The sequence below is a fragment of the Capra hircus genome, chromosome 11 (genome assembly GCF_001704415.2).
Source record: "Capra hircus breed San Clemente chromosome 11, ASM170441v1, whole genome shotgun sequence".
NCBI classification, from domain to species: Eukaryota; Metazoa; Chordata; class Mammalia; order Artiodactyla; family Bovidae; genus Capra; species Capra hircus.
Genome location: NC_030818.1, coordinates 3688831 through 3713139, shown reverse-complemented (window position 1 = coordinate 3713139; position 24309 = coordinate 3688831). Strand labels below are relative to the sequence as shown.

General features: G+C 52.5%; 1 protein-coding gene across 9 annotated transcripts in view; it reads right to left on the bottom strand.

The window, feature by feature from the left end:
- The window catches only part of INPP4A (inositol polyphosphate-4-phosphatase type I A), a 117277-nt gene continuing 93974 nt past the window's right edge, over nt 1007–24309 (bottom strand). For 5 of the 9 annotated variants that reach the window (XM_018054888.1, XM_018054893.1, XM_018054894.1 and 2 more), the window contains 8 exons: nt 20816–20988; nt 19837–19960; nt 18838–18964; nt 18443–18583; nt 16452–16549; nt 16238–16350; nt 12030–12184; nt 7634–8347 (listed from right to left, as the gene is read on the bottom strand). In XM_018054888.1, coding sequence (XP_017910377.1) covers nt 8167–8347; nt 12030–12184; nt 16238–16350; nt 16452–16549; nt 18443–18583; nt 18838–18964; nt 19837–19960; nt 20816–20988 — 1112 coding nt within the window. In that variant the 3' untranslated portion in view covers nt 7634–8166. Of the gene's footprint in view, nt 3472–7633; nt 8348–12029; nt 12185–16237; nt 16351–16451; nt 16550–18442; nt 18584–18837; nt 18965–19836; nt 19961–20815; nt 20989–24309 lie in introns of those variants that run through there. The other 4 variants (XM_018054890.1, XM_018054891.1, XM_018054895.1 and 1 more) reach the window with 2 other exon arrangements.

Sequence of the window (24309 nt, the reverse complement as noted above, 5' to 3'; positions counted from 1 at the left end):
TTTCAGAGTAATCAAAGAAATAGAAGTGAAACAAGGTGCCATCTCCAGCTCCGATGAGAAAGGGAAAGGCTGGTGTTCCAGGTGGTAGGCTAACATTCCGTGAGTACTGTGGTAATATTAAAAGTCCCAAAATTTAAGAACGTTTAAATTATCCTTTAGCTGTACATTTCTACTGCTAGGAATCTGTCCGAGGGAGATCCCAGTCAGGTGTGCCAAGCACAGGGTGCAACAGTGAGCAACGAGACCACGGGGCAGCATTTCGGTGAGTCACAGACGGACAGCCAGCTGCCCACACTCGTGGACATGGGAGGATGCGCGGCAGAGCTAGCTGGCACTCAGGTGTGACGCCAGCCCCTCGCCTCTGCCCGCTGTGTCCGCGCTGAGCACAGATCTGAGGAGTCCTCCTGTCTTCTGCTGGAGGCATAAGGGGCTTTGTCTCTCATACTTACTGTGCACGCATGGTCCATCTTGTGGAGGGCACAGTGGTCTTGGCTTACATGGCCTCAGTTTCCGGGACAGGAGGGCAGAGTAGCAGGGCCTTGAGCCCGCCTCCTCTCATGAGCACACCCAGACCACAACTGCCTGCTGAACAGCCATCAGTAAAAAAGACCAGAACCTAAAAAAGATACTCCACAACCAGAGTCAAAGAAGGAACCAGCAAGATAGGCAGAGAGGTACACTAGCAATACAATTAAATCACGTATCCCCAGTGGTCAGCCCACAGTGTACACAGTGCAGAGGTTCCCCCCGTAAGAGTGAGTGCTGAGCCCCAGGTCAGGCTCCCCAGCCTGGGTTCCAGGGAGCCCCCAGAGCATTTGGCTTTGAAAGCCAGCAGGGCTTCACTGCAGGAACTCCACTCTTACAGGGTGCACACAAAATCTGACATGCGAGCAGGGCTATAAACAAGAGTTTTCATGTTTACAGACAATGCAGTGCCCATCAGTGATGGTCCAGCCAGGTGCTGGCCCCAGAACCATCCTCAGGCAACAGAAGGACTCAGGCCGGGTTTCATGTTGTCAGTTGTTTATTTGTCATTCTGAGACTCGCACGTTTGTAGCATACATGGCTTTGAATGAGCTAGGAATATATAAAACAGTAACTGTGTGTTTATCAATACTGTCCAAAACAAATAAATAAAAGTACCTTAATGCACTAAGGTTGGCAAATACAATTGTGTAGGGACAAAACTGTACTGTTATAATGTTTGTACATGTTTTAAAGGAAACCAGAGGCAGCTGTGCTGCAGACGCTTTGACAGAACCCATCTGAGTTTTCGGTACGTCTCAACATTTCTAAGTGGGGGCCTTATAGGGAACACTGGATGGAACCCGTTTTACAGAGACCTGGACCACTGCCTGTCTTCTGCTATGGGAAACGCAAAGCTCCCATGTGACCTGAGGAGCCACGGCCATCGCGGTGAGCAGTGTGGCCCCCCTCGGCGAGCGTGCCCAGTGCCGCTGGGAGACCCACAGTCACACAGGAGCCAGGGAGTCACGCTCAGGTGGAATACTGCCACCGGAGTATCTTCTATGTGATTAGCCAAGTCTTAGACTCTCCTGGTGATCCATAATATGTAGACAAAATTAGGAGAACATTCACGAAAAGGTGCCACATGCAGAACTGCTAACATGACACAGCCTTTGCTGTGTTCCCTTTTGATAAATGCAGGTAATGCTCTTCAGACCAAAAAAAAATCTGAAAGTTGTATGAATAACATTAAAAATTCAAGGGAATTTTTTAAAAGGTACTGATGTTAAAGTGAGTAAAGATGGAAATGTAGAGCTAACGAGACAATGAAGTGGTGGAGGTGAAAGACCAAGTCTGCCATCACGATGGACGGGGGTGGGCACGGCGGGAGGAGCTGACACCAGCGGTACAGTGGGCTTGCTGGGCAAGCTTCCCTGCCTCCGTGCGCCTCACTGGCTCGCCCTCCACACCCATTCACACTCGCCAGTGGGCGCCGGGGGACAGCAGGCTCCGTGTGTGAACTGGCCTCTGAGGAGGAGGGGGTCCGGGAGGCCACCTGGCTTTGCCCGTGCCTGATGCCCGCCCTCCATCCCTGCACGGGGGGGTCCTGCCTGTGCTCCCCGGGCCTGAGCCTGTCACCTGTTGCCCGATGGCATTTCTAAGGGAGCCCGAAGAATAACATTCAGAATTTCAGACACAGGAACTTTCTAAGGGTTCACAACTCTTTAGGATCGACATCATAAGTGTGTGCCGCATATACTTCTGTCACAGCCTCTTAAATAACATGAAACATAATGATAAAAACAATTGACAGAACATGAACTAAGAAAAAACTCTGCTCTGTGCAGATGACTCATCATCTTAGAATAGATGACCAAACATAATTTTCTATGAAATTCCTAAGTCTTATGGCCCATTAATCCCTTTCAAAATCTCATTTCAGGAGACAGTTCAACCTTCTCAACAGCCATCTTACATACCAGAATTGAGTAGAGGGTAGTAACAATTATTGCAGACCTAAAGACACTTTCATCAGACATTCAAACATGATTGCACTATCTTCTCGAAGCCCTCCAAAATTTGAGAAACCCACCAGAGACCTATTTGTAAAATATTTAGGTGTCCACTGTCTATGCAAAATTCCCCATTGTTGACTGACAGGCATCAGACATACCACATGAGCGGTCCTGCGCTCTGGGCCAGGGCTACAGACACCTTGTTCCCTAAGGGACGGTGGTGACCCCACCGTGGGTAGCTTTGCAGGTGCTGTCTTCTGACAGATCTCACCTCAGGCTGACTTGGCAGCCTTTCCTTCAGCTGCTGGTTCCACCTGAGTAGGCACCAGCAGGCTGAGGCAGCAGACGCACCTGCCCTGCCCGCGTGAGGCAGCAAGCTGCTCTTCCCACAACTTCCCTTGAACATTCCACATTTAGAGGTCTGCCCAGGAGCCAATCATTTAAACTACTGTTTAAATTTTCCATAGGGATTTTTAAAAAGTAGGTTGTAAATCAATGTTCAAGTTGGAATTACTCAGTAGAAAAATAAGGTGAGCAGCTGCCTAAGAGGGCATTTTAAAAAGTTTCAGCATTTCAGATGCACCTGGCTTGGTTCATACAGGTAACTACGGATATCCGTGTGGTGACGGCTGAGGCTACTTGAAGGGGCAGTTGTTACTATCCACAGTAGTGAGCCCGACAATACCTGCTATGGATTCCAACGCAAAAAACACATGCTCCATAGACTCTTTAGTGAAATATTTTAAAAACACAAAAGTAAAAACCAATCCTTCAGGTCTTCTTGAAGAATTCGTGTATGAGACTAGAGGGTACCCACATTTATTACGTAACAGCTAATGAGAGGAAACCGTGTGTTCATGTTTCAACTTTTCCGTAAGTCCCTTCAGGAGGCCTGTAATGCTTGGGGAAAGCCTTCAGCTGCAGGGAATTAAACGCATATTTGCGACTTCCAACATTCTTCATTGTATTTTCTCTTCGACAACCCTCACTGGGGAAAAAAACAAGCACAAGAAATGATAGCAGTAAAAAAGGAAAAAAGAAAAGACAAACTCAGATGAAATGATTATTTTCATAGCATTAAAAAAAAAGTTGATTAGTTTAAATGGGTGCCAGACTCATTTACAACAATACACGCAAGATGGCGGGTTTCTTTCTCAACAAGGTAGTTAAGAAGCAGAGAGATGGACATGGCCTGTCAGGGACTGCAAGGTTGCCCTTCTGAAAGCAGCATGTATCCAAGTGGAGGATGGCTTTTTCTTTTTTTTAAGATAATGGTTTCATGTATTTCACATCGGGTTTTTCTGAGAAGTCGATCTAACTAGTGGTTCAAAGGGTCTGTCTGAAAATTCAGTGGGAACAGTGCTACTCTTGCTGAGAGACTTTATAAAAAGCTGCATTTTTCTCTGTGGGAAAAGGCTGTTAACGGTCTCAAATTCAAAATGCTGACTTTCCTTCCTTTAACGTGTAGCAAAACCGTCTGGCTCAGAAGGCGGCTCTCACATGCTGCCGCCACTAGGAGATGCATCCTGGGCACACAGCCATGCTGTGGGCCTGGGCAGTGGCTGCACAGCTCCCAGTGCCGGAGCGTCCTGAAGAAGTGACCCCACCACGGTCACCTCTTTGAAGAGCGCCACTGAGCCACTGAGAGCCTGCGGGGGCCCTTCCCTAGAGAATCTGCCACCAGCCTCTCCTGCTGCACTGATCACAGGTTGTCATGGCAACCCAGTGGGCAAAGCAGATGCTCTGCAGGAGGATGAGCCTTCGACAGGCCTCATGTCCCCACTGGGACCTCAGGGGAGCTCTCTGGGGGATGTTCTGGTCAACAGCAGACCCAAAGGCAAAAGAGATTCCAAACAGGAATGACTTCCTGTAGCACAGGAGGAGCTGATAGTTTCATATTATCCTAAGACTAACAGTTAAATCCGCTAGTTATCAAATGTAGTACAAAATCCCTTTATAAGATGCAAAATTTGCAATTACCAAGAAACTGATTTTTTTTAAGTATTTCAAGTTGTATGAAGACCATTATGTCATGCATTTAAAAAAAATATCAGTGGCGATTGCTCAAGCCTTTAAAGGTGAAAATGACAATCTCATTATCAAGAACATATAAAATAATTTTGGTAAGACAGCAATTTTATTCAAAAGATAAATGCAGGTAGTTGATAGAAAAATATCCACCTGTTTGTTACAAAGTAATTTAGAGGCTCAGATATGCTTTGTCACAGAGCCTCGAAGCCTTCAGCCAGGTGTGTCTCATCTGTGCTGAGTGCCAGGGCCATATGAGCAGGGAGCCCCCAGAGGAAGCAAAGATTATGTTGGTTTAACATCCAGTAATCGGATAAAAATATTCTATTGGAAGCAGAAGCTACAGAGGTGGTTCTTTAATCTTTGGAAACTTTCATTATCAGACTATTTCAGATATGGCTTCTCCATTTACAAAGAAATGTACACACTTTTTGGAAACCACCTATCACTAATAAATGTCAAACTGCTTTGAGGAACAAAGAATAATTTGTGAACTTCAACATTACCTTTTATTTACATGTTAAAGAGGCTAATTACTGGTTTAGCTGGCTGAATACACTTGAAATTACAGGCAGGGTTATACTTTAATTTGTAAGTTGTGTTTACTTTCCTGTTTGAATTTGGTGTGAATTTACAAAATCTGATGAGGCTGACTGCACACCAGCTCCATCACGCAGTATTTGGACATGCTCGGCCAGGCACCTGGCACTCAGGTGTGGAGGGTGGCTCTGCGCAGTGGGAACTGGCACTTTCGGCCCGCCTCATCCTAAGGTAGAACCGCTTAAAACCCATCACAATGGCTGCATAATTTTTAGGAATCCACAGTGCTCACTGAGAAGGTCTTAGATAGACTTTTAGAAAGAGGGCTTTAATTATTTCAAAGCTTCATGATTTTTTAAGTATACTGACATTATTTTAAGAACATCTACTTTTTAAATAAAGAATTAGTATTGAAACCTCACATGGCAACTCATTTTAATGATGGCACTGGTTTTTTCTCTTCTGGAGGGCATCTTCCCTGTTAGAATTGAGAATGTATCTGGACACGTGAGTGTCCTAGAGATCCTGAACACCTAGAGTCGCCTGTGCTGAAGCCATCTTGGAGCCAGCGTTAAGCTTAGAGTCAACCCAAACCGTCAACAAGCGGGTCAGTGACTCCCCTTTCCTGAGCATATCTCCCCATCTTATATTATCCTGCCTGTTTCTCACTAAAGCAGAGATTTCACATATATATTTAGCCTGATGTCACAAGGCCTTCATGACATTGAAAAAAACAGCCCCAAGGCACACTGGGCTTCTGTCCTCAGGTGTTCTAAAGCAATACCACCACCCAGAGCCTCTGCTGACCTTGCGGACCCTCTCTCCATCCAGCCTCACGGCTGCACAGCAGGAATGGACTGCCTTCTGACTGGCCCCTGAGGAGAAAGGTCACGGGCCTTAGCCTCTGGCCGTCCATCTGTTTCTCTCTTGTCTTAGCAGCCAAGTCTACAGCAGGCAGGAAGGCCTGGCAGGCAACACTCCATCCAGGGGCAGGCCATGGTGTCCGTGAGGCTCCTGTGGGGGCCTCTAGGCCCCTGGCTGCAGGCCCCCTAGGCTAGGTGGTGGGCCCCGCCTGGGAAGTGGAAGGGAGGCCACGTGTGGTCAGAAGGGCCCCCCTCATCCACACACAGCCTCTGCTGGCCTGGAGGTGAGCAGAGTGTCACTCCAGGGGGCAGGGCTGGGAGCCAGGCACGTGACTGGGAGCCAACAAGGTGGCTTTCGGGAAGCCACCCCATGCGGAGGGGACAGGTAGTGGACACAGCTCTCTCCCAGGGTCACAGGCTGGCAGGACCTCGGCTGCGTCCAGGGCCGTGCTGCTACAGTTCACCAGAGTGACTCCGTCTTGAAGGAGGGCGGGAGCTGTCACGCGGCCGCCACATTCACTCTGGGACAGGCAGGGTAGAAGAGGGGGCCCCCCGCCCCCGTGTGCGAGGAGGGCACCCTGTCACCCTAGAATGCAAAGCCTGTGTCTGCCGTCTGTCGTCCACTGCTTCTCCAGTCACACCTGCCTCTGCTGTTCCCAGAACCCAGACTCAGATCTGAGGCCAAACCAGAGAAACCTCAGAGTAAGTCCTAGAAGTCTGGGGGAGGCAATGGAGAGGCCAGATTTTCTGGTGGATGGGTTACGTGCGTGCCTATGGAAAGCTCCTGGAAAAGCCAGCTTCTCTGAATTTCCTCCAGTGTCTCTAGGGTGGTGAAGAGAAACCCACCTGCATCGAATGCAGTGTAGGGGAAGCTGGCTGGAGGCCGAAACAGAAGCACAGCGTAACCTGAGCTGGAAAGCCGAGAAGCCAGGGCCTGCTTCTCACACAGGCTCGGGGGCGGGGCGGGGGGGGGGGGGGGGGGGGAGGTTCCCTCTCAGCCCTCTACTGCCTTCAGAGGTGTCTGGCCACCTTTTTCCACATGGGAATGTTAAGGTTACACATCTTATAGACACCGCCATGTTTAAGAGTGAAGTCCTAACCAGGCCAGTGGTTAGGACTCAGCACTTTCCCTCATGAGGCCCAGGTTTTATCCCTGTTCAGGGAACTAAGGTTCTGCAAGCCTCGCGGTGCACCCCCCATGCAAAATTTAAGAGTAATGAGAACAGAAACCAAAGTAGCCTTTTCTCTCTCACACCTCTATCTGGCACAACCACCCAAAAGTTAGGTCTCATGTTTTGGTAAATTTTGATTTTGTTGTTGTTGTTATTAACCATGTTTGATTTGTAAGAGAGAAAAGATATCAGGACTTGAAACTGAAATTAAAAATACTAAAAATTAAGTTTTTTTTTAAATGAAAACAGCTACTTTAGGAACAATAAATATAGCCAACTTTTAAATGAAAACTGCTACTTCAGGAAAAATAAACATATCTAACTTTAAAAGCCTTTTGTTACTATATGCATTAATTCCCAGAACAGTTCAGTGACCATTAAAGATTTAAAAGAGTAATTCTAAAGCCACGTGCAACATGTTATCTTTATGTGCCTGTATGTGCCTGATTTGATACAATGAGCTACTGTACTCACAGCTTTGGGTCATCCCAACTTGAATAACATAAGAAGGGAATGTGATGATTCTGCAAACTGTTTGCTACTGTAATTTTAGGGACTACGCTTTGAAATGAAAGCAGAAGGTGCATGTCCTATTGAATAGGTGTATCTAGGTGAGCCAGTGAGAAAGCATCGACCCTTTTCATTTCTCTTCAGAAGGAAAGGAAAGGTTAGCAGTACATTTAAAGAATAGTATCAAATATACAAATTCTCTTTTGACAGAACTCCTCCCTCTAGGAAACAGGGCACACAAGATATACAGGTAATAAAGAGTTTTACATCAGAAAGTAAGAGGTTTGATACAAGTAATTTCACGCCAGCTAAACAAAGCAGTAACTTTCTGCAAGAACATGTTACAAGCACTGAAAACTCTACAGAACTGAAATGGACACGTCCTCCTGGTGAAATAATTTGGCAGGTATTTACAGTTCAGAACAACAAAATGTCAAACTGTAAGGCATGAAATATTTCTTGGTGGACCATGCTCTGACACATTCCTCCTGTCCTGTTAGGTACACGGTGGCTGGACAAGTGCTGGCACTTTTGTTTTTCTTGTGACTTACTAATTTTTCATCAAGACACTCATTTGCAACGCAATTTGGCCACCAGGTATGCTATGCTCAGAAAGAGCCACACAATCAGTAAATTGGGGCTCAGAGCAAGTAAAGGGATAGAACAGAGGAGGCTGGGGTCTAGCCTTAAGTCTCGGACGGGCACCAGGCCGCTCAAGTTCTTCTGCGTGACTACCTCCCGAGTTCCAATGCTGTGAAAAGGAAGAAGGTTGGGAGAAAGGAAAAGAAAAAGGGAAAATAAAGAAAAAAGAGACACATGCAATGGATTTTTTTTTCCAAAAGTATGGGGGAATAAAAAGAGGAGAACCAAAAAATAAGATTAAAAAAAAATGGAATGAAGCCACAATAAAAAGAAAAGATGATATGCAGAAATGGGTGTGAAAGGGATACCAAAACAAAACGAGCACAGTTACAAGAAAAAAGAGAGAAAGAGAAGTGAAAATAAGAAAAAAATACCGTAATCTACTGAGAACACACACGTGTAGGCTGACTAGATGGTTTTCCATGTTCGCTCCCGGGGCTGCCAAGCACACGCCATGCTGCCCGGCCATGCTCGCACACGCGGCTGGACGTGGACTCCAGAAAGCAGGCCGAACATGAAGAACCACTGGGGCGTTTGACCTTCTCACAGATGCCTGAATGGCAGGATGCAACTGATTCCGCCACGGCTGCCTCCTGATGAAGCACCCAGATGACACCCGCTTCCCTCGAGCTGCCCTGGAGGCAGAGCCCACAAGGACCCTCTGTGGCTTTCAGGCTGAGCAGCGGCAGGGCGCCTTGTCCTACCAGACGGCATCTACTAAGAGCCCAGCTCACTGGAAACTCGGTGTGTCCTCCTTTGGAGCTACGGAAGCAGAGCTCGGAGGGGAGGTTCCTGGAGGAGCCCGGATGCCACGTAACTACAGACACTTCAGGCTGTGAGCACTGGTGGTCATGTCCCCAGCCAGGGCAGTCTCAGGGGTCACTGGGCTACCTAGAAAGGCTGATTCTGGACTCCAGCCCCTGCTCTGGGGACAGCAGGGCAGTGCCGATGGCGAGCTGGACTTGGCTCCGCCGGCGAGAGCCAAGCAGGCACATCTCTTCCCAGCTCCCCGGTGTCGCTCGGCAGCCTGAAACAGGCCCCAGTGAGCGTGTTTGTGCCGTAGAAATGGAAAGACCAGACGGGTCACTTTGGGGGTAGTTGGTTCTGTTTTGGGAGTGAGCCGCTTGTTGAACACTTAGCACAGCTGTGGCCACTGCTCACCCTGGGCCTCCAGGACACAGACAGCCTGGGTGTCCTCCAGCCCAGCTCCAGCCGCCCCACCCCTGCTGCATGCTCTGCTCTTCCATCGCGTAAGATGCAAGCGGGAAAGCAAGGGAACCACTGACAGGCACGGACACAGCTCCTGCCGCCTCCTTAGGGTGCCGGCCTGACCCCAGGTCCTGGCCACGCCACAGCCAGAAACACCAGCTACGGGCCTGCCACCTTGGACCTGGCAGCCTATGAACAGACACGTCTCCCAACACGGGATAACCCAGAAAACAGGAGGAGGGGTCACCGTGACATGGAAACAGAGGCACGCGGCCCAAGCCTACAGGTCAGGCAGACGGGGTGGCGGCGAGCACGGCACCTGGGGCCAGAGCCGTGAGGACCCCAGGGGCGGCAGAGGCAAGCTGTCTTCACAAGTGTTAACACATGCTCAGCATGAAGATTTTATAAACTTCAGCAAAGCACAAATAAGAAACATAGGACATTCATAACTGGAGCAGGCGGGGGTTCCCAAGAAGCAGAGCCAGGCCACGCAGTGAGGCCTGCCCCTGGGAGGAGGGCCCGCCCCTCGGAGCCTCAGGGTCCCTACCCTAACGCAGGGGGACAGCCGGCGCCCCGGGGACGGCCAGCACCCCAGGCATGGGCGTGCTCACGACAGGGCCAGGGGTGACAGTGCGGAGGGTGGGCGGCTGCCTGGTCTGAGAGCGCTATGAGTCTGTGCGAACAGCCCTACAGAGGTGTGCGCTTCCCAACCACGGGGCCCAGCAGGGCAGACGTGGGCAGGGAAACAAGGGTATTCGCTCACCCCTGTTCAGAGTGCTGACACTGCCCCGTTACCAACAGTTCAGTGACAGTAAGCTGGATAAATTATAGTGTGCTACAAACGGTAAGACTTCCATTTAAAGTGAAAGTCGCTCACTCGTGTCCAGCTCTTTGTGACCCCATGGACTATACAGTCCAAGGAATTCTCCAGGCCAGCATACTGGAGCGGGTAGCCTATCCCTTCTCCAGTGGATAAGGGATCCCTATCCAGCCTGCATTGCAGGCAGATTCTTTACAGACTGAGCTATGAGGGAAGCCCCCGTAAGACCTCCACTTATTAGCCCTCCAAAATGCTCACAAGACAGTCAAATGAGAATGGCAGCCTGAGACCAAGGGCAGAATTATACCCGGAACTGGATGTATCTGTGCATGTGTTCTCTGGGTTATCCTGGGACTGGCTGAGTTAGCCAGGGTGTGGATTAGCCACGCTCATAGCCATATGTATGTATGTAACTGGCTCTCAGCTATGTATCAAGATGTTACTAGCATTGTTCCTTGTAACAGCAAGAACATGGAGAGTTGTTCTGCAGGGTGTGGGGCGGGTATGGAAGCCACAGGAGTAGGAGCTTATTTGTATTCTCCAGTTTTCCCTCAGGGACTATCGTTCACTCACGCGCTGGAAGGTGTGAGAGTGCTCTGCGTGTCAGAAGCTGTCCCAGGCCACCTGTGCTGGGCGGGCAGGGCCATACAGCCCCTCGGTGGGCTGCAGACAGCAGGCGGGGCTGCCCACATGCATGTTTAAGGAGCTACGTGCCCCCTGGCCTCCTGAGGCCCCTGTGCTCAGAGGCTGTCAGGATCAACTACTGTTTCCTCAAACATGTTCAAGAAACCAGCCTGTGTGGAGGCCTGGATGGAGTGGTATCAACTGTACTCCCGCCTCGGGCCTGGTCTCTCTGATGGACCAGACACTCTGACAGTGACAGGTAAGCCCCCTCCGTCTTTCTCGCTTCCTTGCTGCCGGGGGCCTGTGTCTCACCAGAGGAGTCCTTCCCACCACCTTGCAGCTGACGGCACCAGGGACGCCAAGGCAGGGAGAGTGAGAACTTTCTAAAAGCGCGTTGGTAAGCCGCCCTGAGGTCACGAGGTTTGGGGGAACTTGGAAAGACCGAACAGGACAAAACGGTTGTCTTTTTACTAAACGCTCCTGTCAGGAGGCAGGCACTCAGGCCTCACTCTTGTGCCCGACTGTGAGAAGGTCAAACGGCAGAGACATACAGAAAGGATAAGAGAGTTGAACACTCTGAAGAGTCTGGTGAGAGGACAAATGGGACAGAACACTCAGCAGAAGTGACTGGGAAACGAGCCTGGAACAGCATTGGTGGCTGCACGGAAGAAGACGGGAAAGCAGGTTTCTTATCCTTTCTTTAGGCATGTGAGGCGAGGGGCTGGGAACAGGGCATCGCTGACAGCGGACAGTGTTAGTCCCTGGGGTTCCCTCTGCAAACAAGCCTGTGGTCTCGGAGTCAGAACACGATTAAGGCCGGGGATGGCGGGCGGCTGCCAGGAAAGCAAGCCCAGCCCGCGGCCAGGAGAAGCGGGGCCCTGCAGTCTGTGGACACCGCCTCCTGCGACGGGAACAGCAGGAGCCTGGGGAACGCTCAGGACAGGGGGTGGCTGGGGACACTGGGCACCAGGCGGTGGCCACGCGGCCACCTCGGAGCATCCGCTTCCCTCCCGCAGTCCCGCTCCCTGACTGGAAGCACACTGTCCAGGCGGGACCGTGCCAGGGGTTTGACTTTGCAGACCTGGGGCAGCTTTCCAAAGTCAAGCCGGAGCGCGGCGGCGGCGCAGCCGGGACTCACCTGCGCATGCACTCCAGGGCCTGTGTGAACACCTGCGGGGCCATGCCATGCTCGTGCTGCAGGATCAGGCACTGCTCCAGCGTCACTGACATCGCCGTGCGGTCCTTGGCGCTCTTGCAGCTGGTGAACCGGACCCCGTTGAGGCGGCGGCAGACCTGCAGACGGGAGAGCAGGGGCAGCTTGGAGCCAAGCAGGAGGGCCCGCGCCTGGGGAGGCGGCATGTGGCGGCCCCTCCACGCCCAGGTCCAGCCTTGGCTCCAAGGAGCCGGTTGCAAGACAGGCCATGGCCCGGGTGGCCTCTCCCCACAGAAGGCGGCTTCCTCCCGGAGGCCCCGCTGTCCATGGACCCACCTGACCAGCTGCCCCTTCCCAACTCCGCTGGGACCGGCCCTTTGCTGTTGACCCCTGACTCTCAACGGAGGTCAGCGCAGCTCCCAGGATATCCAGCCCCACCGGGTTTCCAGGCCTTTCTGGAAGTCAAAGCACAGACTGCTAGTCTCTACGTGCCTCCTCATCCACACAGGTCGGGACAGCACAGCAGACCCACTTCCCTGCGGCCACCTCCTGCCCACAGGCTCCCCCAGCGAGACGGAGGCCCCGCGCAGGCTGAGGCTGCAGCCCCTCCCAAGCAGGGGGCACCTCTGCTCCCCGTGGGAAGAGCGCCTAGCAACACGAAGCTCTGCCGCTAGGCACAACCCCACACACACAGCTCCAGGTCCAGAAAGCCCTAGAACAAAAGACTTTCGGGAGTAAGTTTGTGGCAGCCATACTTGGCAATATGACCAGATCTGAGGGAATGTCAAACTACTTATAATTTTTATTTATCCCATTTTGTATAAATATTCATAGTTTGCTAATTAGTCACTTCAGTCTTGTCCGACTCTTTTCGACCCCATGGACTGTAGCCCACCAGGCTCTGTACATGGGATTTTCCAGGCAAGAATACTGGAGTGGGTTGCCATGAGCTCCTCAAGGGGATCTTCCCAACCCAGAGATCGAACCCACGTCTCTTACTTCTGCGTTGGCAAGCGGGTTCTTTGCCACTAGTGCCACCTGGGAAATTCGCTAGTGCATACTTTGCAATAAGGCAGCGTTCAGCAGGTTGACTCCAGGCCCCAGACTGCTGACGAATATGAAACCATCCACGTGCACACTGCACACAGATGGCCTGTCACACGCCTGTGCACACACCGCAGACTACGCGCCCATCACCTTGCGAAGCACGGGCCCCGATGAAGTCTGAGTATCTGGCCACGGGAGCCTCGGGTAAACACCTCCAGGCCTGTACAAGAGGCTGCACTGTGAGAACAGGAAGAGCATCTCGTGAGAGGCCACTCTTCTACCAGAAGCCATGTGCCAGTGGGACCCAGGATGTGCCGCTCTCAGAAAAACGCCAGAGGTGCTGCGGGGAGTCGGCACCACGGTAGATGGCACCATGCCTGCTTCTCAGGCCAGGAGGCCTCAGGCGAGACCATGCAGCTACTAGCAGAGGTGCCATTGGCAGAGGGCAGAGTGCAGGCCAACACAAACGTCTCAGTTCAGTTCAGTTACTGTCATGTCCGACTCTGTGACCCCATGAACCGCAGCACGCCAGGCCTCCCTGTCCATCACCAACGCCCGGAGTTCACCCAAACTCCTGTCCATCGAGTCAGTGATGCCATGCAGCCATCTCATCCTCTGTCGTCCCCTTCTCCTCCTGCCCCCAATCCCTCCCAGCATCAGGGTCTTTTCAAATGAGTCAGCTCTTTGCATCAGGTGGCCAAAGTACTGGAGTTTCAGCTTCAGCATCAGTCTTTCCAATGAACACCCAGGACTGATCTCCTTTAGGATGGACTAGCTGGATCTCCTTGCAGTCCAAGGGACTCTCAAGAGTCTTCTCCAACACCACAGTTCAAAAGCATCAATTCTTCGGCGCTCAGCTTTCTTTATAGTCCAACTCTCACATCCATACATGACCACTGGAAAAAGCATAGCCTTGACTAGACAGATCTTTGTTGACAAAGTGATGTCTCTGCTTTTTAATATGATGTCTAGGTTGGTCATAACTTTCCTTCCTTTTAATTTCATGGCTGCAGTCAGCATCTGCAGTGATTTGGGAGCACAGAAAAATAAAGTCAGCCACTGTTTCCACTGTTTCCCCATCTATTTGCCATGAAGTGATAGGACCAGATGCCATGATCTTCGTTTTCTGTCTAGAGAAGGACAAAACAAAAAGACCCAAGCAAGTTTGGCCAAAACCATCAGGAGGAACATAGGTGTCTTATGAGAGCAGACAAAAAATTAAAAAAAAAAAAAAAAGACTCTTAAGACTGCGAAGCCCCTGAGTTAGGGAAACAGTGAATTAACCCAAATTCATAAAAATCATAACTGAAGAAGTGAGGTTGAACATGGACAAGATTACTGAATTCCACAGGCTGGAGAGTTCACGACTGAAACATGGGGCACAAGCCAGAACTACAAACAGGTCAGAGAGAGTTACATTCCCAGGTGGTGGGGCTGGGCGCCACAGGTTCTGGAGGACGGCCAGAGGTGCGAGGTGCACCCTTGCCCGCGTCTGGCTGCAGGCTCCAGTCCTGGGTAGCCTAACAGCCACTGTGGGGTGCTAGAGGGTCTCCCCATGTGTGAAATGAGGGGGTTCAGTACAGTTCAGTTTAGTTGTGTCTGACTCTTTGCAACCCCACTGGACTAGAGCATGTCAGGCTCCCCTGTCCATCACCAACTCCAAAAGCTTACTCAAACTCACGTCTATAGAGTCAGTGATGCCATCCAGCCATCTCATCCTCCGTCATCCCCTTCTCTTTCTGCCTTCAATCTTCCCAGCATCAGGGTCTTTTAAAATGAGTCAGCTCTTCGCATCAGGTGGCCAAAGTACTGGAGTTTCAGCTTCAGCATCAGTCCTTCCAGTGAATATTCAGGACTGATTTCCTTTAGGATGGACTGGTTGGATCTCCTTGCTGTCCAAGAGTCTCAAGAGCCTTCTCCAACACCACAGTGCAAAAGCATCAATTCTTCGGTGCTCAGCTTTCTTTATAGTCCAACTCTCACATCCATACATGACTACTGGAAAAACCATAGCCTTGACTAGACAGATTTTTGCTGGTAAAGTAATGTCTCTGCTTTTTAATATGCTATCTAGGTTGGTCATAGCTTTTCTTCCAAGGAGCAAGCATCTTTTAATTTCATGGCTGCAGTCAGCATCTGCAGTGATTTGGGAGCACAGAAAAATAAAGTCTGTCACTGTTTCCATTGTTTCCCCATCTATCTGCCATGAAGTGATGGGACCAGATGCCATGACCTTAGTTTTCTGAATGTTGAGTTTTAAGCCAACTTTTTCACTCTCCTCTTTCACTTTCATCAAGAGGCTCTTTAGTTCTTCTTCACTTTCTGCCATAAGGGTGGTGTCATCAGCATATCTGAGGTTATTGATATTTCTCCTAGCAATCTTGATTCCAGCTTGTGCTTCTTCCAGCCTAGCGTTTCTCATGATGTACTCTGCATATAAGTTAAATAAGCAGGGTGACAATATACAGCCTTGATGTACTTCTTTCCTGATTTAGAAACAGCCTGTTGTTCCATGTCCAGTTCTAACTGTTGCTTCTTGACCTACACACAGATTCCTCATGAGGGGTTAGGCCTAATAATGTTTCCGCTCTGTGTGTGAGAACCAGTGTGGACACACGTCCCCTTGTCAGGGGTGAGTGAGTGACGAGCTCTGAAGCGGCCCTGGCACCCAGGGCTCAGACAGGGACTCGGAGCTCCACAGGAGCTCCTGAGAGATTCCTGAGAAAACGCCTGACAAGTAAGGACTTCCCTTCAGGAGAAATGAGATCAGAACGGCAATGTCCCAGAAACACTGTTGAAAGAGATAACAGGTCCTGGCGGCCTCCCTTTGAACCTATTTAAAGCTGTAGTGAGCCATGAATTTGAGCACGTATGGACTGTGCAGGCTGTTGACGGGGACAACCTGCTCATAAGCCTGGTTACCACATGCCCGGGGAAAGACTCTGAGTCATGCTCATCAGCCCTCAGGCAGCCCCAACGTAAGCAGTTCACGGGCAACTCTCTATCTCCTGGGACCTGGGCACACATCCAGGGATTCTCCCGTGTTCTTGGGGAGAAATCTGTCCTCACTCCTCACTGAGACTCTAATTTGTTGCTGCTGTTTTATTATTATTACCGTGAACACCTGCCCCCACCACAGCATGTACCTCGGCGGCTTGCCACAGAATGTCGACGTTCTTGTTCTTCCTGGCGTGCACGTTCTGACCCAGGAACCGCAGCAGCTCTGGCAGGCAAGTCTGGCTCCGGGATCGAGGTAGACCTGGAAGAGGGAAGGGGTCGTGGAGCTGGGTGGCCCCAGGGGACAAAAGAGTGGGTGAAATCTGCTGTGAGTGAAAAGAAAAAAAAAAAAAAACAACTTACAGTCCTCAGGCAGAACTTCCTTAAACTGCTCGAAGTAGGAATTTAACCGCACCAAGCTCTCCACGTTGATAACTTCTTGTAAAGACGTGTCGCCGAACCTTTGGGTCACAAGGGGACACCATCAGTTTGCCAACGTGACTTGCTTCTAGTAGCAAGTGACCACATTTCAGGCAGCAGCGCCGATTCTCTCAATCCTTAAGCGTCTAAGTTTGAAGACACGTTCCTCCCCCTAAGCTTACGGTCATCTGCCCATGTTGGTGACAAGTCCCACGTGTTTTATCAGCAGGAGGCATAACCTGGGACAGGTATGCCTCAGAGGCATCCAGGCCCTCGGGCAGCGCTGCCCCGCCCCCTGCTCCGTGAGGTGCTCCCATCCCCGAGGCGCCCAGAGCAGGACAGCAGTGGGGCTGTGGCCAGGGAGTCACAACAGTCCTGTCCTTGAATCTGCCACTGAGGGACCATTCCCGACCGGCTGTTTCTGCTAGACAGTCCACCCTCTCCACGCAGGCACCAGGCCCGCAGGGAGTGGAGAGGAAAGCCACCCACGAGGGAGCCGTGGGTACTGTCAGACACGCAGCTCTGCAGCCGCAGCTCTGCAGCCCCAGGCCTGGACGCCCATCCCCTCCAGTACTTCCTGCCCAGGGAGCTCCGTGCACATCAGCCTTGTCCCAGTCCCGGGTCATCTCATGGACCTGGGACAGGACACCTTCCCGCGGGTCCACCACGACCCGCCCACCCAGATGCCCACGATGGCCTTTCCTCCGGGCCCCGGGCCATGAGGGGGCCGTGCTGGTTTAGACCCTGCTCCCACCTCCCCCTGTGCATGCTACAGCCTCCCATCTGGGCTGGCCTCAACCCTTTGCAGAAACACCTCTTCTAGAAACCACTATTGCTTCAGGAACAGTAGCTGCAGACGCCTGCACGTTATCTCCTCTCTGCTGGGGGCCCCGACGGTATCCACTCTCCCTGAGGTGGACGCCTCAGCACTGCCCACACCCGCCAGGTCTCTGCTTCCTGGGCCGGTGTGCCCTCTGCCCCCAGCAGACCCTCCTTCTGGCTCCAGAAAACCAGCCACTTGCCACCCACAGGGAGGCCTGGCTCTCGCGCCCACCTGCTGTGGACCACATCTCAGCTCCCATCGGGTCCTCCCGTCTGCACTGTCCAGGCCTAACCCAGCCTCTGGCCCAGACTCTTCTGAGCAACCTCGTCACCTCGGACCTCATGTCTCTCCAGCACGTGGCCAGCGGGTAATCTCCTTCAAATGTGAACTGGCTCCTGTCCTGTCCCACTAAAAGGTGTCTGACAGTGGGGGCAGGACCCTTTACCTGGGGGTCAGTGTACACTGACCACTGGGCTCAAGAAGCCCAAGAGGAATTACCGTCCTGGAGACCAGGTGTCCTTATCAGTTGGTGCTTTATGACAGCTCTTAACTCTAAACCCCATCTATCACGTGCATGTAATGATGGAACAGGAAAGGTGTTCATGTACCAGCAGGTCATCAGCAGCTACACATACACAACCTCCTCCCCGCCAACACAGATGCACACCTGCTTGCACACACGGGCACGCGCAACTCCTCCCTGCCAGGTGACCCTGAGGGGATTTTCACCATACAGGATTAGGATCAAGGCGTGGCTCTCCACCCTACCTGCCTTCGCTCAGGCTTCTTGGCCTGGGACTCCAGGTCTCTCCTCCACCTCCTCATATGAACAACTCCTACTTACTCTTCAAAACCCACTTCCAGGAAGCATCTGGGAGCATTCCCAGGAAGCCAGGAAGAACTCTCAGACCTCACAAGTGCCACTGCTCCCTGCTACCAGCCCACCTGTAGCAGTCACAGACCACGTCAGGTTCGTCTTTGTGTCCCAGCACCACCAAAGACGGGCCCAGGGTGAACCTGAAGACGGGTGACAGGTCCGCAGAGCCCTGAGGAGGACTGAGTACACGTGCTCCGCCAGCTCGAGTGCCCACGCCCGCACCCCGGCCCGCACCTCTCGGCCAGCGTCTGCTGTTCGTTGATGCCCACGTTGAAGAGCACGGGCTGCACCCGCAGCAGCATCCCACTCTGGATCTCCCGGGGCAGCGCATCGAACAGGGGCCCTGGCAGCGGGATCCGCACGTTAAAGCCGTCCCTGCAACAGAGAGGAAGAGGGGCTGGGCCTGTGACTGGGAGGCGGGAGGCGGGTGAGCAAGGAGAGGAAGGGTGGGCCAAACTCGGCGACGTCCGAGCGGCTGGGCACCAACCGGCCCGGGGCTGCGAAATGGGTGTCGCGGGCTGTGAGCTGCTGAATGATACAGAAGAAAGCAAAAACGAAGAGCGTGTCACGTGTGATGAACACAAACGAAAATACTGCACTGGTTCTGAGAATCAGAAAACTCTGCCTACCGATTTCCTGTGATGACGGGGAGCATGTCAGTGGACGCGTTAGAAGTGGCCTGAGTGACTTTGAAGGTCACATTCCTCAAGTCCATGATCCCAAGGCTCATGTCCTCCAGCATGGCCAGTTCCTCCCCTGGAGGCCAGAAAGGGAAGGGGGCTGTCAGGCAGAGGGGCCCTGCGCTCAGGCCAGCCAAGAAAGGCAGGGCGCTGAGACGCGGAGCGAGGGCAGGGGAGCTGGAGGCGGCTTCCCGAGTGCCTTCCAACTTCTCCGTGAGCACACCCCACTACGCGAGTCCCAGGGCCACGTTACGAAGGGCAGCTGGCACGACTCCATATCCCTGGCCCTCTCCTGGTGAAGGAACCAGGGACAGGGACGCCCATGTGGGGGACTTCAAGAACAAAAGTCATCTCTTTGGATGTTTTAATCTTTCCACATTCTTTAGATTTTCTATCTAAAGGACTTCTTCAGGTATTTCTTCAGTCTTATAATTCCAAAGATAAACAGATACATTAATAAAAATTTTTACCTACTTTTATCACCTAAGAAGAAATAAACAGAAAATGAAGGTAAGGAGAAAAAAGCCCTTGTAAGACAATTAGAAAATATCAGAATTTTTAAAGTGGTCCTATCTGTTGACCCACCAACTTTCCTTGCAGATGATTTAGTGGGTGCAAAAATGGGCCAAAAGTGCACAAAAACATGCAAAGATGTTTTAATAGGAACAATTCTGAAACAGCCCAAATGTTCCACAGGAAGCTATTGCTTTAAAAATTATCATCTATCCTCAATTAGAAAAACCTTCAAGATGCGTAACAAAGGCAACAAGGGGGGGTTGTGTGTGTGTGTGTCTGTGTGTACACACAACTACATAGGGCTGTTTTCAGTTCTCTTATACATTTGGGAGCTTTCTGGATACATTTTACTCAGCATGCACGACCCGCGCTTCAGAAAGCCACTGAGGGGGCCAGGAGGGGCCCCACAGGAGGGCCCCCACCCCGGCTCACCATAGGTGCTAAGCAGGCTCTCGAACTGTGCCAGCAGCCCGATGGTGTAGAGCTGCCGCAGGAAGCCGTCGTCGTGAAGGCAGTTCCTCAGCTTGATGATGAAGCCGCAGATGAGCGCGGTCAGCTGCGGGGACAGACATGGCCTCGCCTCGCTCCTGGCCCGGCTGCGCCCTGCGCCCTCACTGCTCGGCCTGCAGCAGCCCCATGCCCTCAGGGCCTGGGGCCAGGAGTGCAGAGGCCGCCGTGGACGAAGGCTGCAGGGAAGGCGCTCCAGGCTTGCTGCTTCTAGAGGTCAGTCTAGTTTTGATTCAGCTCCTGACGTGACCTTGGGGTTACTCCTGGGCCAGAACGTTCTGGAAGCCCTGACCAATTTCCCCAAGGTGCGGGAAAAGCCCTCTATGCCCACAGATCCAGTCCAGTGCTGAATCGAAACTGGGCTGCTCATGACAAGGAGCACAAGCAGAGAACAGGGCCCTCAAGAGTTTCCTGGGCAGGAGCTCCCGTCACACCCTGCCCTCGCAGGCACCCCAGGCCCTGAGCGGACAGGCACCGCACAAACCTGCCCAGCTGCTGCCACTGTTCCCGCTACTGACTACATCACGGGCATCTGTAAACTGGGGTGCTCACTTAAGCTCTGCCTCCCCTGCAGGGAAATCACCAGAACAGAGTGGTGCCTGAGCAGGCGTAATACCTGCTGTTTTAAAGACTGTGCGTCTTCTTTGCAGGGAGAAACAAAGGTGACCCCATGCCTGTGCAACCCCAGGCCCCTTGGGGCAGGTTCGGGGGAGCAGGGGTGGCAGCCCCTGAGCGCCCACGTGCCTCCAGCCCCCCCTCCCCCACCCCCCATGCCCACATCCGGGCCGTGGGCCGCACTGGCAAAGCCACACGCAGGAGGGCACGGCCCTGCTGGCTTCCTCCAGGCGCAAGAGAGCCAGGCTGGCAGGCCAGGCCCAGGTCTGGGCTCGCTCGTGGCACATACCGTCTGGCAGAAGACCACATCACGGCGGTACTGCAGGCTCAGGAAGCTGGCGATGGTGGGCGCACTGTCCTGCATGAGCAGGAAGACCATCGCCTTCTTGGCCTTGTCGCTCATCATGGCCACGCAGTCGGTGAGAGTCGTCAGCAGCGGGTACAGGGCCTCACTCCACTCACCTGGCACAAGGGAAGGATGCCTCAGAAGGTGGTGCGGGAGGCCCCAGCCCAGCCCTGCCACCCTGTCCACTCCGCCCCACTCCAGGAGGCCCACAGCTGGCCCCGTGCAGCCCGTCTCCGCCTTTGCAGCCTGAGGTGTCTCCAGGGGGCCTGCCCGCCCACTCTCCCGAACCGCGGGGGACTCTGCACCAAACACTCCTGACTGTCCCCTCCCAGGACGATGACAGAAAGGCTCCAAGAGCACGTGGCGTCTGCTGAGGCCGGTCCCTCTCAGGGCACCACTAGTCGTCCCCCGGGAGACCTGTCACCTGGCTTCTCTTGACCCAGGCAGCGGGGCACAGAGCCCTGCGCCTCTGGAGCAAGGCCAGCCACCCATGCTGACCTGTGCTCAGCGGGCTCACGCCCTTGGCCCGTGTCTGGGGACAGAGCCTTCCCCAAGGCAGCCCATGCTTTCAGCCCCCAGTGTCCCTGCCCCCATCCTCATCTTCCCGTCATCTATTCCTAGCGTACTGGGTTTTTGGTTTTTTTTTTTTTTGGAATATAAGGAAACTTTGACCCTGTAGCAAAACAATTTTTTAAAAATAGATGCTCAGGGGAAAATGAACAGAGTAACAGGTGTTTTGGCCTTGGCTCTTTCCGTCTTCTCTGCTTGGAAGACGTTCGGCAGGCAGAAGCCATGCCCCTATCAGCTATTTTTCTAACAGGCCACGAAGCCCAGAAATAGGTGCTGGCTCATTGCCACTGGGTAAGCCCCCCCCCGAGTCCAGCATGCGGCCCAAGCAGGGCACCCTCCTGGGAAGGGGTGTGGGTCACTGGGGGCCTACGACCATCATCCTACTTGGGACAGGCCCCAGGCCTTGTGAGCAGGGCAGCTGCCAGGATGGTCAACTCTGTCTCAGATAAACAGAATCTAAACAAGAGAAAAGGGGGCCACAGCTCTGCCCTGTGTGTGCATCACACTCTGTTGAGAAATGTAGAGAAACGCCTAAAACCTGCAAAAGGACTTCGCTGTATGGTCAACACAGAAACTCAGGATTCGGAGATGAGCGAAGTGTGCATGAGGACTCATGTCTGCCACGGAAACAAGCGGCTTGAATTTGCCACGTCTACAGCAGAAAGGTCTCACTAAGGAGACCACGGTGACGAGGAAGCCTGGATGGAGGAGTGGGAAGCGGGAGGCCCGGGCCCAGCTGCTGCCGAGCGGTGGTGGGTACACCAGGGGCAGGCCCCCACCACTCAGCCACGGGGCCTTCGCAGCAAAATGGGATGGCTGCAGTAAACAACATCCACGTCTCTTCCTTCCTCTAAAATTCTCCAAGGCCGTGCTTTTGTTTCTTTGAATAACTCTGTTGAATCCATGTCAGTTATACTCAACAACTACCAAAAATGGCCAATAGTCATTAAGTTTTAAGTCAAGTCCTGTGGGGAGAGGCAGGCAGGCATTCAGACCATCCTTCACTTAAGAAGTAAATGCTCTGAGAGCAAATGCTGCCAACTTTGCTTGACTTTTCCACTTAATGTGAATATATATGTGTATTATGCAAATTTATGATTTTAACCTGAAAATGAGCAGAATATACAAGTGGTCTGAGCTGACTGAACAAGCTGTCTGCATACAATTTTTTTACTTTGCCTTACTTCTGTTTAAACAAAATTCATATAAGAATGGCTTAGTTTTGCTACATTAGAGGGGAAAAAACAGTGGAAAAAACTGTCGTGTTGGAAGAATGGTTTAAACAAAATAGAAAGCACTCAGAATTTGTCAAAGAGAAGAGGCGTAGCCCTGAACGGGAGACGAGCCTGACGTCGCCCACAGAAGGGCTCGGCGTGTCTGGGTGGTTCCAGGGTTCACATAGTGTCGACCAGCCCTTAGTGAGTACCTGTGAGACCTCATTTTTTAACTGCTTTCTCATCTAATCCACAAAGAGGGGGTGACTAATACAGGTAAGGAAACAGCCTCACAGAGGCTAAGTCTTTTCCCAGACACACAAAAAGAACTGCCATCTGTATATACGTCTGACTACGTAAGTGAGCAATGGCTGGGGATAAGACATTGAGGGTCAACATGAAGACAGAGCAAAATTTAAAACTTCCAAACAAAATGAACTTCAGGGGCAATAATGAGATATCCTCCGGAACCTGATCAAGTACATGACTCTGGGACGTTAGTGCTGGTGAAGGGGTTTACTTGGCTTCCTTCATTGAGAAAGCCTGGCCATGAAAAAAACAGCAGTGACGAAGCAGCATTCTTTGTGGGACAAGCTCCTGACTCCCTGCTCACCAGCGACTCCCACTGAGGGCAGCCCAGGACCACGCGGCTTCAGACAGCTGTGCTTTCGCGTGTGCTCATTAACAGGGGCGGGAAGGGAGGAAGTAGGGAGAGAAGAGGATGTGCGTGTTCTAACTCGGACTCAACACAGCTCTGTGAGGAAAGCTGAGGGAACTCTTGGCAGGGGACCATCTGCGTTCACCTGACGTCAACTGTGGACGGGCCACCTGAGTGTCAGGGAAGTGGCGGAGCTGACAGGAGACGAGGAGAGCGTACAAGCCAGGCTGTTCGCTGCCTGGGAAGCACAGGACTGCCCGGCAGCTCCGCAAACTGCAGGACGCGCAGAGCTGAGGAGAGCCCGAGCTGCTCCAGGACCACCACCACCTCCCCTGGTCTTAATTTCTGGGGACCGTCACTGCCACAGAGCCTGGGGAGACAGCGCGGCGTGAAGGCACCAACCTGCCGTGCAGGCAAGCTCAGCAGGGCTGCGAGTCTGGGCACTGGCTGGGGAGGGGGCGCTGAGCTAACTGCCCAAGCAGCTGCCAGGCCTCAGAGAGCCCAGGGGACTGGTGCTGGAGAGGCTCATGGCCAAACTAAACTTGGGGCAGGGCAGGGGGAGAGAAACTGAGGGGCCGAGAGCAGACTGGTGGGTCCGTTACAAGGTGCCCGGTCAGATTACCCAGTGAGGAGCTAACAGCACCCGGGGCTCTGGGGGAACCGCCGTGAGCAGAGCTGAGTGCCCGGTGCCCTGGGAGTGAGAGGATGCTCAGAGCGCACGGGAACAGGGGGGTGAAGCCCGCAGTCCTGGCTGGCTGCACTCGAGGTAAGCCCCGCGTGTCTCGCCACATGTACACGTACAGTCGGGGGCATGTGATCCTCAGACTGACGGGCAGCTGGCTTTTGTCAGGGAAGCAAAACAAACACCGTATCTGGGGCTGTCATGCTCACTCTGGGAAAACCACAAGCCACACTCAGGAAACTCAGTATGAACTAGAGCAGGGGTCGGCACATCTTCTCTGTAAAACATTGGACAGTCCACGTTTTAGGCTCTG